This window comes from Chelon labrosus (assembly GCF_963514085.1).
Source record: "Chelon labrosus genome assembly, chromosome: 9".
NCBI classification, from domain to species: domain Eukaryota; kingdom Metazoa; phylum Chordata; class Actinopteri; order Mugiliformes; family Mugilidae; genus Chelon; species Chelon labrosus.
The window spans coordinates 8,123,545-8,138,004 of NC_140359.1; the positions used below are offsets into that span (position 1 = coordinate 8,123,545).

The 14,460-nt window shown below is 40.6% G+C and overlaps 1 protein-coding gene across 1 annotated transcript in view; it reads left to right on the forward strand.

Annotated features, from left to right (window-relative positions):
* Positions 1–14,460, forward strand: part of galnt9 (polypeptide N-acetylgalactosaminyltransferase 9) — a gene marked incomplete at both ends in the record, with an annotated part of 84,826 nt that overhangs the window by 18,632 nt on the left and 51,734 nt on the right. Inside the window, 2 exons of the mRNA XM_084552022.1 lie at positions 4,808–4,974; positions 11,065–11,239. Of these exons, the coding sequence (XP_084408148.1) occupies positions 4,808–4,974; positions 11,065–11,239 (342 nt within the window). The remainder of the gene's footprint in view (positions 1–4,807; positions 4,975–11,064; positions 11,240–14,460) is intronic.

Genomic DNA, 14,460 nt, shown 5'->3' on the forward strand with positions numbered 1-14,460 from the left:
ATTTAACTCACTGATGGACAACTAAAAATGACTCACTAGAGGACAAATCGTTTAATTAACTGTTTTAATCGTATTTTAAAGAAATGCAAAATTCAAATCCTACTATTTTCTAATAAGTTTGCTCTGTCAATTCAAAGGATAATGTACAGTATGTTAGTGTGTTTATAGTCCCCAAGCGGTCAAAATTCTATAATTGGGTCTTTAAAAGACCAGCTGTTTCACTGATATTGCTAGAAAATGAATGTTAATTAGTTAGAGAAACATATAATAGGAATAGTGAATTTGGCCGTTGCCTTTACCGACCAAACGAGGTTTTGTGAAACCAGAAACACACCGGGCGTTTAATAGGATATTTGTTCAAGACTGTGTAGCAATGAGTGTTCTGTAAACTAATGACCCCATCATGTTCTGTATTATTTCTCTACACTTTTATCCTCTCTAAAATGTTTGTATGTGCTTGTAAATGTATCTATGAAAGGAAACTAGCAACTACTGTATGTGTCCAACTCCTCTAGTGTCCTTTATTTCCTGACCGTTTTCCACCTGTCCTTTCACTTTGGTTATGTTTGTAACACAGTAACACTTCCGATTTGCATTTAAAGTTCTGACAGTTAACTGGCAGTCTAAAGTAGAAAGCAATGGTATGAGTTTAAAGAGCTTAAATTCTAAAAAAAAAAAAAAAAAAAAAGCGAACTGCTCAAATTGCACAAGATCAAATTATAAAGGGAGTTGATGACAAGCATGCCTTGATAAATTGAATGATATAGATACTCAAAGGGGAAAAAAAGTAAAGTGAAGCCCAACAGGAAAGTAGGTCTTTCAGAAATCCCCTTCGCTCCGGTTTTGATATGCAAAACGTTTACTATATAATTTCACAAGCAAATAAGATACCATCTGTTGTGTCACCCTGCATAATTGCTACTTATTCCTGTGCCAGTTTTCATTGTTGAAGGTTGAGAAAATCCTTACACGTTCCCGAAACACACATGCGCACATTTACTCACACAAACCAGCGGCTGTGGAGCATGGGGGGAGGGGGAGGGTGTTCCAATAGGTAAAGAGAGGAGGATGTAACTTTAGCACCACGCTGGGATCCATCTGCTGTGTGGCCGTCCCCCTGCGGCTCGACCCCACGGATGCTGCTGACTCAGGCTGAAATCCCAGTTCACAGAGGTATCAGGGCAGCAAGCACCAGTAGAGTTCAGATGGCTCACAGCAGAGTGGAAGAGCAGTTTGAGGCAAACCGCGTTCAAGGTTGTGTTGTCGCACAAGAACAACTGTTGTGCCTGAAAATACGACCGTATAGTGATCATTGAAAATGTCAGCAGTGTCATTACTGCTTTCATGTTTCAGTTGAGATGATGTGAATGTCTTTAACACCTCTCTGTGTTCATGTCTAACAAACAACTTCAAAGCTAAATTAATTCATAGATTTATTTACACTATAGTTAATTTACATCAATCTGATATTCAGACAAAGAACATGTGTTTCATTCTCTTGTAAATACATCAGATACAACAATTATACTAGCCACCTCCTAATGAATAGGGTATGTGAAAACACGGGCAAACAAAAGCATGCGAAAAAAAATACGAACAAAAGGTGTTCAGAGTCGAAACATTCACAAGGCACTGGCTCGGTGTGTGTTGCCATAGGAATCGACTAAGCCTCTGTCCGGTCAACGCTGTCATTATTTCTAACTTCAATAGTATGTCTGTGACAAAACACTGTGTTTTCCTGAAAATGTCAGGGAATCTTTGACAGACCTGTAAACAAGGCTTATCGGCCAAGACAAAGCGGCGGCATGGTGACAGAGTGTGTGAGCTCAGGCCACGAGTGAAAGCACCACTTTCATTTGCATGGAGTAGTACTGTACACACTTCATTTTATTAATTGGGTCAGTGTAAGTGGCAACAAGAAGTAGGACTGCAATCACAGATGTACTAAAGAGGTTACCATGGCGTCCACATACAGTATGAGTGAAGGAGGAGGAGGAGGAGGAGAGAAACCAAGTTGGATAGAGAGGGAAGAGGACACTGAACACATTTATAGCACACTTTTGTGTATTTGCCTGGTTTGTGATCACATTTGAGATAATGTTTACAGGGAACATAGTGAAACCTGGTTGTTCCATGTATGTGTGATTCTGATCATCAGATTGTTTGCACAGGCATGCACCTTCTCCATATCCAGCCACAGTCTGCCATTTACTGAATGAGTTGCCTCAGCAGTTGGACGTGAAGCCAGTTTGGGTTTTTTTTTTTTTTTTGGCTGCCTGGAGTTGGCCGCATTTACCATTCTAATAGGCCATGGCTTATCCGTCTGACCATTAGTGAGGAAGACAAATGAGGCAATGAGATATATCCTCTACATTACCACAGTCAGACTTTAATTCAGCCTGTACATCAGCATTACATCAACCTTTCTTGGCTTCAACCACAACGCCATTGTGGCTCAGTAAAAGTCGATTTTTCATGTTGCAACATCATCAGGCTGAAATTTGAATGTGTGATATTTTTTTTAACCAAATACCTGCAAAATTAGTGACATCCCCTTCCTGATCAGCTGTGGTTTGTGTTAAGTGCTAATAAGCGCAATGTTAGCATGGTAGCAACTCATTAAACTGAGATAACATACACTGATCAGGCATAACATTATAACCACCTTCCTGATATTGTGTAGGTCTCCCTTGTGCCTCCAAAAACAGTTGTGACTCATCAGAGAATGGACATGGGCCTTCTGAGGGTGTCCTGTGGTGTCTGGCAGCAGAATGTTGTTAGTGGGGACCTTTGGATCATCCTACAGATACTTGATCAGTTTGGGATCTAGTGAATTTGGAGGCTAGGTCAACACCTTGCGCTGTTCTTCATGTTTTTTGAGTTGTTCCTAAACCGTTTTTGTGTGTGTGTCTGTGTCAGGATGCATCCTGCTGGGGGTGGCTGCTGCCATCAAGGAGTGTCATTGCTATGGGGTGGGGGTGTCTGGTCTGGTCTAGGTGGGTGCTACATGTCTAAGTAAGATCCACATGAATGGCAGGTCCAAAAGTTTCCCAGGAGAACTTTGTATTATTACAAGATGGTCATAGTTATTCACTTCACATATCGTAAAAACGTAGTAAATATCAGATAGAAACTATTCTGCACTACTGTGTCATTACATTGCTGCACAGAAGACCATGCAAGGAATGTGATTTAGCTGAAATAGTAATAATAGCATGGGAGATGATGTTACAATATGTTTTAAGAAGATTTTGTATTTAAAGTTGGTCTTCAGTCTCAGCTTTTTCTAGTAGGCGGACTAACCTATTCAATAATGTGTATAAATTATTCTCTACTCCTGTCTGTAATAATGTGTTTTAATACTGCTACTATGCAAACATAATAAATACAGTAAATGCAATTTTTCTGCACTACTAAGGCAATGGATAGCATTTTCACCACTATCGATCTACTCTAGGCCCAGCTATAGGTAAAAGTAAACTAATTCTTATTATTTAATAATTTTACAATTTATAGAACAGAAATGGAATGCGATGGTATCAGTATTTATATCTGCACATTAGTCCACATTTAAGTTCATATTCACTTATACCTGCTACCACTGGCGCTGTGTTATCCCAGTGTTATTCAGTTAGTCTTTGTAATTGCATAGCTGTTGACACAACAAAGCAGAAGTCCATCAGAGACCTAGACAATATGATATAATTCTAGCTTCCGTCACCTGTCCAGACACACAGCCTTATGTCTCTAAAGAGCTGATGATAGTTGGAATAGGCCTGTCAGTACATACACTGAAAGCTGGTGGTAAACATACTTAAAACACATTAAGCTAGTTTTACAGGCAATACAGTGTGTTGTTGTAGCTAACTAACCAAAATAAGAGAATAGAGGCAAATATAAGTGACTATGAGTATTTTCTTCTTCTTCTTCTTATGTGTCAACCCCAACAAAAATACATTCTGCGAGGCTGTGGAAATGTATTTGCCTTTCACTCAACACATTTTATTATACTGGCTATACTGCAACAGTAGTCACAGTACAGCACAAAACAACCAAACCTGGAAGCTGCAGCATCACCATCAATAGAACTGGGCCTTCAAATGAAATCTTAGAAGAGTGCTATTTTTGCCTTGCTGGTTTAGTGCACTGAGGAGAAAGTGATTCATGATATATCCCTTTGTATGTGGAGAGACATGTAAGGCTGTTCGCACCACAGGAATACATTGGGAACGTGAACCTGTTACTCAGTCAAGGATGATGTGTTTTAAGCTCCAGCCAGTGGTAGGAGACAATGTGACCGAATTCTCGGCACGTCCATCTCATAAACCGTTTTATGTGAACATCTTCAACAGGTGCAGCTAGTCACATAAACTATGCCCGCGTCCTATTTACTGCAGGTGTGCCAGTTCCAAGGCCTTGGTTTTGCACATGCTCACTGACACAGCTAAATGGAACAGAGCCATCGTTAATGTCATTAGTTACACCTATGATTTCTCTGCAGGAGAAAGGCGTGTAATGTTGGTGTCAGACTGGGTTGAGCTTCACATAAAGGTCCTTGAGGAAGTATGAGAAGAATTAGATTTCCAGTCTTTACACTAAGCTAAGCTAACTGTCTCTTGACCTTGGTCTTATAGTTAACATACAGATATGAGAGTAGCATTAGTCTTAACTTCCAGCATGAAGGTGGTTTTGCACATTTCCCCAAACTATTCTTTTATCAAGTCAAATGAATGTCACAAAGCGGCAAAATTCAAGGTTCAGATAGTTTTAGCTCTGGCTAATCTTGTTCTTGAATTCGTCTCATCAGGTGTAAGCAGCTGACGTACTCAGAGGACCTCCCTCAGGTCTCTGTGGTCTTCATCTTCGTGAACGAGGCCCTGTCGGTGATCCTGCGCTCCGTCCACAGCGTGGTCAACCACACACCAGCTCACCTGCTCAAGGAGATCATCCTGGTGGACGACAACAGTGACAGCGGTGAGACCTTCATGCATCTACTACCACCTGCCTTTAACTTCTGGTCTTTAATATGTGCAGGCAGACACTAAAGGGATAGTTCAGTTTCTTTAAAGTGCGTCTGTATGAGATACTTATCCATAGTCAGTGTTTACATTAGATACAGACAGTAAGGAGAAATGGAGAGGAAGCCAAGCAGTGAACTACTATAGATGGTGTCGGCAGCAAAACCTTTTTTATCCACATCAAACAAGGACCACCAAAGGAAATAAATCCATGCAGTGGTGGACCAGCAACTCTGGTATGCCTGATATGAGATTTCATATCATTTTCCATGATAGTCTGTTTCCTTACTGCAACATAAGTGTATATTACAAGTCTATTCAGTTAATCTGAAATGTGAAATAAGGGATCTATGTAAAGTTTGAACTTTTATTTGACTCCTGTCAGAGTAAATCTTTTTATGCTACAGTTTCTGTGCATATTTTGGTGTGTGTGTGTGTTTGAGCGTGTGTTTCAGAGTTTTCTGTGTGTGTTTGTTTTTGTGAGTAACAGTTGAAGGGATGGAGGATCCCTGAGGGTGGGCACTTGAGCACCGGGTTTTAAAATAGCTTAAAATAAAAAAGGAGGGAAGAGAAGGGATGGGATTTGTCTCATGCTTTTCTAAACTGCTGCTCATGACTGTCTCCATGGCGATGCGGGCAAATCCTTCAGTTGCCTCCAAAGCGCGACGCCCACAGCAGCTGACGATGCTCGGCTCCACATCCCAAAAGCTTTCCTGTTTGGAGAGGGAGGGACAATGAACTAGATTCCAGACCACACTTGGCCCTCCTTCACTTGGCACAGAGTAACAAGCCTGCCTCCCTCAGGCTGGCAGAAGAAAAGGGCGCATAAATAACATACTGAAAGAAGGCAAAGCGGGAGTCACCACTGGCACGTCTCCGCTCCCCACTGAGGCTCTAACTGCCTACCATTAAGAAGGGAGCCGTTAAAAGGCAGTGAACTGACAGAAATGAAAGCCAGCCCTCCTCTTATTACAGTCTGCCCTGCACATTTTGACTCTTACCGAGGTTTTCCTGAAATAGAATTTTGAAGAACAACCCTATTTTCACTGTAAAGGCTGTAAATGTTCAATGTTCTGTTTTATTATATTTCACCTCTCCTCCATCCCATAAAATCCGAAACATTATCCGGACTTTCAGGGTAACCAAAAAGTTTAAAGTAAAATCCAGAAATTATTTATGAGCTAGGAGTGTGTGATGTTTTTATTAAGAAGAAAGTTAAGGGGCACTTTAAAGCAGCCTTAATTCACATTTTAATGGTAAAGAATTAAACAAGCCTGTGTGTAATGTGAAAGGTGTTGCTAGTGTTGACAAACTCAGAAAGAATTAACATCCAACGTATTTCCTCAGCCATACAGTGTTTAACCATTTTACAGCTAACCGTTTTTGCGTTCTGCCCTCACCCTTTTCCTAAAATATGCAGGTTTAAGCATTTACAAAAAGAGAAATCTACACTTGGACAATGAATGGATGAACTGTGCAACTGTATTAGCAACTACTTTCCCTGTTTTCACGTATTATTCCATCAACAAACGACTGTCTTAATACTGAAATTGTATATCCCAAAGTTGTTATCCCATTCCTGCTAATTAAACCCTTGAGATTCATGCACATTGTCACAATAACACTCCAGGCATGGGAACTCATTAGAACTGTCAGATTAAAGTCGTCTCCACTCGCAAAAAGTGACAAATGAAAACGGATGTACAAGCAGTCAGCGTCAGCGTGCAGTTAGCTGACATCACTGTACATGGCTGCAAGGTGTTTTATGCTGTCCGTTTGCGTCGTGCATCTTTAATGCAAGGTCACTTTCAGGTCATCGTAGGATCCGTCAGCTCCTCTTGCCGCATGTTTACCAACACTGATGATAATTTGTGCAGATGTGTAAGTGGTTTCTCGGGAGCTACTCCGCTGTGACATTAGACAATTAACATGCAAGCTGGACTGCTTGACCTTTTTCTTGATGGCTCTGTCTGTCCCCCCTCATTTAAACGCCTCTCAGTGAAATGAGCGGAGGTGCAGCCACACTCTCTCGCCGGCGTAATGAATCACACGCGGGAAGCATGTTTGCCTTGTCGCCGCCGCACATTTCCTTTGCCGGGACAGCCTGTGACATTTATTGGTGGCCGAGGGGGTTTATTCACAGATGAACTGAATTTCACATCCCCGCTGATGAGCTTGGGCTGCATGCGTCAGCCAGGACGCTCCAGTTCATTGGTGTTTGCAATGTTAGCGGCAAGGAAAATCTTAATGAGGCTGACAGGATTCAATTCCAGCAAATATCACCACCAAACTGATAACTTAATGATTCATATAATGAAAGCAGGATATAAACTGAGGACCAGTTGAGTACAGCTTGTAAAATTAATCTCAAGTAGAGATGAATTACTTTAAACATTGCATATATTAAATCTGTTTAAAGCCTCTGAACTGGGGATTTGCTCATTAACAAGGAGCAGGAGATTTGTCTGGCGCGCGGTGACACAAGATATAATTAAAAAAAAATACACTTTGTATTTACTGTTCAGTGGTCTTCATTCATTCTTCTTTCAGTTTACTTTTGCTGGAGTGGGACTTACTCCTCACTTGAATTCAATTTTGCATACAGCATTAATTCACTGCTTGCAATTAAAAAATCATTGAGTACAGTATGTTTATATGTATAGAGCCAGAACCACCTGACATTACATTGAATATATTAAAAGCAATAGAGAGGCCATGAAAAGACAGAGAGCAGAGAAAAGTAATTAAATTTGGGTTAGAGTGTATCCCCGATGGTTGTTTTCATAATTTATCTGTCAGTTATTCTGTGAAAATCCTGAATACTGAAAACTGAAGAAGTAGAATTCATAATGAAGCAGATGTTAAGAACAGGTTAAGGGTGGAGGAGCCGAAAAACATCAATTAATCATTGCGCTATTTCCAATCAATGCATCAAAGCTGGATGATCTCCATATGGTAGACATGCTGCATTATTTCCACACAGGCCAACTGCTAAGATGTTTCCCACATATAGTGCAGAGCTGCGGTGTACTCTAAAACATCCTTGCAGTGATTATGTCAGGATGAGAAGCAGTTAAATATATATTTCATCACGTTACTTGTGGTGAGCCAGCCTAGCCGTTTGGTAACTTCAGTAGTCTGCCCGTGATCGATGAAAGCGATCGATTTCCGACTAGTTTCGGGATCAGTGTCTAAGACAAGTCCATAAATCCACAGTTAGATGAATGTGGCCTGTGGTTTGTGTAGCAACAGTAAACCTCTTCACTCTTGAACGTGCTCCTTTTAAAACAGCAGACATTAACACAACAACGGATCAGAAACAGAAAATCCTGCAGGTTCATTTTTATAAAGCTCTAAGTGAGCACTTAGAAGGCAGAATGTATGAGTCTTTGTAATTGAACTGAATAATTGAAAGGCTCAACCTGAGTTTAAATACACAAAATCATGTCATCTACAACAGGACATATAATCTTCCATGTCGCCAGTCTCGTATGCATTCATTTAAATTCACAGAATGAAAGATAGTTATTCCTCTTGTGCCATGTTGCCACTGCTTTAAAACGTATTCCCTGCCCCATAACTCTTCTCCGGTGGATACAGTCCAACGTTTTATTTGCTAGGATCATGGGGAGCCCCATAACTTTTCTTCTCTCCGGCAAAGCCCAATAATTATTACACTCTAATAGTTTTTACTGTAGGGTAAGCTGATGATGAAGGAGCCTCCTTACACCGGCCCGAGAGCTGCGATGAGAGAAAACGGAGCTAAGCTACAATTTAGCTTGCTTCTTACAATACAGCCGGTCCAATTATTCATACATTATTATTCATAAATTATTTTATGTGATGTTAGTATTAAATACACATGGCATATTCAGTTTTTACCCCACGCGCGATGAAAGAGGTCTAACTTTAATGGACAAAGTCGTGTCTACAGTTCAGGAGAGATGGTGTTTTAAACGTAATGCTTCACTTTTGATTTCATGAAATACTTTTTGTGGATGAAGAGGTACAAAAGAGTTGCCCATCCTATCACAAAATACTAAAAGTATCATCAGTGAAGGTAATGGTATTTTATTATATTGTATATTGACAAATATAGTATTTGACAAATATTATGTCACATAAGATGCAGTTGAACTGGGTTGTATGTTTGTTAGTTCGGTCATTTAGTCCAATGATCTCCAGCCCAGGTTTGGGGTCTCCCCTCAAGGCTTACAGGTAAAATTTGAGGACAAGATCATCAGAGACAAAATAAAAGATGTAAAAATTAAATAAAAAATTTAAAATAATAATAAAAATTATTACCATTATTCATTTTTTTTTATTGAAACCATGTGAAAAGAACGGAAAGACACTATTTAATTGATCAGCCAGCAACTCACAGACCTGTGACATGCAAGTTATAAATGGATCCAACTAGACACTGATTTCTCTTTTTCAGCGGCGCTAGTGATAGACAGCGAGAGAGAAATGAGTCACAAGCTAAAAAGATTAGGAACTAATCTTGCACAATGAATTGTATTTTGGAAGCTTTTGAGCTCATGTTGAATCCATGCAGTGGAATTCAAAGTGAGTCATTTTTACTTCACACCACCTAGAGCTGCTGGTCTTCGAACACTGAGAAGAACAACACACAAACTTGTGGAAAACACCCCGCACAGAAAGGTTGCGGGCCTGTAAATTCAAATTAACTACAAATTTACACAATCTCATGTCAAACACAAGCAGACCACTGAAATAGGAAATACCATACCCACAGACAGAAAAAGGCAGAAATAAGTCCCCATGACTCGGTGGTTGCTTTAATTTAATGTCAAATCCCAACGCCTGTTTGCTTCAAGGGTCAGTGCTTCTGAATTCCCCCTCTCTCCCAGCTGCAGTCACTACTATATTTTAAGACCTTCACCTAGAAAGAGACTCCCGACAATCCTTCCACTCACTGCGTCTCCTCAATCACACAGACAGGGGATTAGGTCGCCTTTTTTATACTTTCCCTGACTGATTTATGTGGCGAGGCACAGTCAGAGTCTAGGTGTGGATGCTGTTCTGAGCCGGTGTGCCACAAGCTTCCTTATTAATCTCGCCTTCAGAAAAGTGGAGCGCTCAGCAGTAACTCACAGGAGAAGCTCAAACAGCCATCTATCCTCCAACGAAGTACAGATTTGCACAACGGGCTGTTTACCCAGCAAACTTTGTTTCTAGTGATGACAGCTAGCCTCATGTGTGAGAGCAGAGGAAGCGAAGATCTGGATCCAGCGGGAGTAAAGACATCAACAGAGGAATGTATTAGACAGTGAGTTAACTGTGAATTAACATTTAACATTGTCTTATTTCAGCCTATCAAACAAACGCTGACTTTCTGGAGTTATTCTTTGATTTAATCCTCAGTTTGAAATCCTTTTATTAAAATAAGTGGATTACCAAAGAAATAACTTGATGCACTAAAATACACTATTAATTTTTAATATACTGTAGATCTTAAACTGTAGCGCAAATAGATATAACCAAACTACAATTCTTTTCAACTCTAAAATTGTCAATTGATTTAGCAGATTGCTAACTGCTGGCAACCTAACATTAGCGAAAGTTGCACCTCTGACAGAAAGTAATGCTGCTAAACTTTTGCAGTTGAATAGTTATTATTATCTTCCTGACACGGCGTTCTATGAGTATTTGCTTGTTTTTGAACATCCCTCAAGTGGCCATTTGAGGAACTACAGTTTTTTGCTGCTTTGACATTGGCTTCATTTTCCAACCCAGGGGTTGCTGGTTGGTAACTGATTGCATTTTCACGCGATTTGTCCACCTCTGCTTATGTGTGCACTTTATATGCCAGAAGTATAAAAACAATTTAAAAAGTGTCAAAACGATTCTTCTTTTTTTTTTTCTTTCTATAGTCTTGACATTTTAATGGAAAATAAGACCAGCATCATTCAGCTCTGTGGTGTGTTATCATGGAAACACGTTGTCATTTCCTACTGCTACTTGATTAATGCGCTGACACTGTCGTTTAAACGAGGACACCGTCCTATCTGCTCTCTTCCAGTCGAGCTGAAATTCAACTTGGACCAGTATGTGAACAAACGCTACCCCGGCCTGGTAAAGATTGTGAGGAACAGCAAGCGGGAGGGCCTGATCCGTGCCAGAATACACGGCTGGAACGCTGCCACGGCTCCTGTCGTTGGCTTCTTTGATGCTCATGTCGAGTTCAACACTGGCTGGTAAGAAAAGGTCATGTTTAACACGAGAAGGTCTGAGCTGTTTCTCTGTCCTTTCTCACCTCTGCCTTTGTGCTTTGCTTTATATGTTTTTACCACAGAGGGATATCGTGTAAGATTATTAGCATTGAAATGTGCAATTTAGTATGATCTAAGCATTTTGACATTGTGCCTGACCAAGTTCTCGCTGAGACAGTATTTTTCAGCAGAATGACCCTTATTATTAGCAAGAGGTTCTTGCTAGTAAGCTTTTCTCTCTTGCGTTTCCTTTTAAGTTTTGAGTAATGGCCTTTGGTTACAGCTGGATAAAAAGACATCCCAATTAAAATGACACTACCTGCCTGGCAAACACACACTTATGACGAGTGAGAGAGCCAAACTCTGTGAAAGAGAGTGAGTGTAATTAAAGAGGGAGCTCAAATGCTGAGCATTTCGACATTATTTTACTAGCAGGCTCTGGGCTCATTTTGTGATATGAAATTACTTCTGGGGGTCTCAGTCCAATGTCTGCCTGCTGCTTAGGTTTACCAGCAAACAAGTCACTCAAATAGATGTAATTGGCACCTAATTTGAGCCTGTCGTGCTGTCAGTGTTTGAAGATGAAGTGTAGCTTTTATTCCCTGGGAAGCGGCCTGCATGGGAAGCAGGAAAGGGACAAGCAGGGATGAAGGAATAAGAGACAGAATGTAATCATTTGCAATTTGGTTCTAAATTGTTTGAATGCAGTTCCTTGTTGCTGCCTAAATAGATACGAGGAATATAAACAAATATAAACGCATTATTCGGATAACTGGATGGACACGATTTGCTACAACCGTCACACCACTTGTGTGCGCTCAGACTACGGGGGTTTTAAGATCGCACTCTATGTGTAAATCAGGTTGCAGAAGAAACACACATATTTTTGTCTCTTATCTCAAACTTGCACACACTTCAAGATTTGAAAATAGCTCACCCCACCCTATGTGATATTAGTTTGAATGTAGTGCCAAGCCTTGTGTGATTTCACAGCAAATGTGGATGTAAACAAAATGGAGTCCAGTCAGGTAGGTGATGCAAATTCACCGTCAGCCATTTGTAATACTCTGATGATCAAATGGTTGGAAGGCAAATGGAGTGAGAAGTGAACGTGAGACTTTCAATATCAATGCTATGCTATAGAGTATGCTAGTTAACTTTAGCCTCAAAGGTTTGTTTCTCATTGGCTGCTGTTAAAACAAAGGTTGTGTGGGTGAGGAGATGGTCGGGGAGACATTCAACACATTGTGTTTATTCTCCAGAGAGAACTGGAGGTGAGATTTTAGCTGTCAGTTTTAATATCTGTCTGTGGTAATGTGTTAGCTAACAGTGGTCTGGCAGCTGAGAGGACCTTTTCTCTCGTATGTTATAGCGAAAGTACATGCTCACCAGAAAGGTGTTTGATTTTAATCTGGATGGCCCAGTTGAGTCTGGGTGCAGTTTGGGGGATTGAAGACTGGATGAGTAAGCATCTGAGCAAGGTCCGTTCTAGATTTCTCTTCTGGTTTCTGGGTGGGATGAATTCAGGGAAAGATGGCCAAGCATAGCACAACTGAACTCCCTCCTGAGTGCAGCACACCAATCTCATAATAATCTGAGTCAGACATTTTCATCAGAGTTAAATAATCCACCTTGCTGTTACCTCCACTATATGAACAGGAACGGTCAACAGCCATAAGAATATTTGCCAAAATATAACCAAGTAAGCTTCAGGATCGAAAAGAATTATAACATATGTTACCTGTTCATACCTTCCTGATTCATGATGAATTTTGACTCATGTCTCACAGGTTTAGATTTTTACATCCTGGTCCAATACTGAGAACAAGAACTTGATTTGACTGTAGACAGGAAATGTTTCAAATGGGCATGCATATTGGTCAAGAGAGCTATTCAGATGTATATCCACATAGCAGAGTCATTTTTTTTCTTTAACACTGGAACTTTACATACTCCTGTACTGTACATGTAACCTACCTTTTAAAATCAGAGCTCATCATTTAAATATGTGCTGTCTATATGTAGAGACAAATAAACTGAACCAGACTGGTTACAATGTGAAAGCATAGTTTCATGGAATAAAAACATATCAGACATATCAGTAGATAAGTAATAGTCGTAGTAGATAAGATGCTCAGTGTTTTCATTTGAACAAAATGAAAGCAGTAACGGTCAGGCCGAGTGTGACCTTGACATAAAAAAAATATAAATCATACAACCAGGGATTAGTCAGCATCCAAACAGTGACCTTGTGATGCTCACAAAGCAATGATTTGATGAAACTTTATTAAATCCTCTTGGCAGGCTGTTCATAGCATGAATGAGAACTAGAGGCCCAGAAGCCAGGCTGGTCACACAGCCAACGAGCAGCACTCGGAGAGAAAGTTGCATCATTACCTAGGTGCATTAGGGATGATAACTGATACCGACGTGGTTCCCTCATCTGTTTCCCCCATCTGCTCTTGCTCAGAAATAGAAGTGCCTTTCATGCCCCCACATAACCCACTCATGACCGTGTAGTGTTCCTCCTTGTCACCAGCCTCCCCCTTCCACATGCCAGCGCTGTGCCTGCAGATTTCCTTTGAATTAGTTCACCTGCTACCATTGGGTGATTTAACACACCTCTCTCTTCTGTTCCATCCCCCCACACATGCTCACCCACACATTACCTCCCCCTTCCTTTGACAACGTGCAGCCCTAGAGGTTTTTGTTGTTGTTTTGTTTGGATGCTTCGGATTGCGCGAGATTTTATATACAGGAGTCGATGAAAAGCAGAGAAGAATGATCCCTGTGATTTTTTACAAGTTGTTTCTGGATAAAGGGATATAGCGACAGCGGAGATGACAGGCAACTTCAAGAAGCTTGTTCGTTTTGTGTGTGTGTGTGTGTGTGTGTGTGTGTAAGTGTGTGCGCGCATTTATTATATACTGTATGCCTGTAGACATTCTGCATTACTTTATTCAGACAGATTCACTCGTGGTATCTACACTTTCTGTTTGTTAGAATGGAAAACCTATTTATCATAATATAATTATTCACCGTGACGCTTACAGTGATAAGTGAGATGGATGGTTCCTCTAGATGTTGTGGTGAGTCTCTCTCAATGACCTTGTGCACACACTGGCTGTGCATACTGAGCCAGAGACAATGCTGCCAACTCTCAGCTGCCGCACTATGATTCATTGGCACGGTGTATCCCCTGGGGT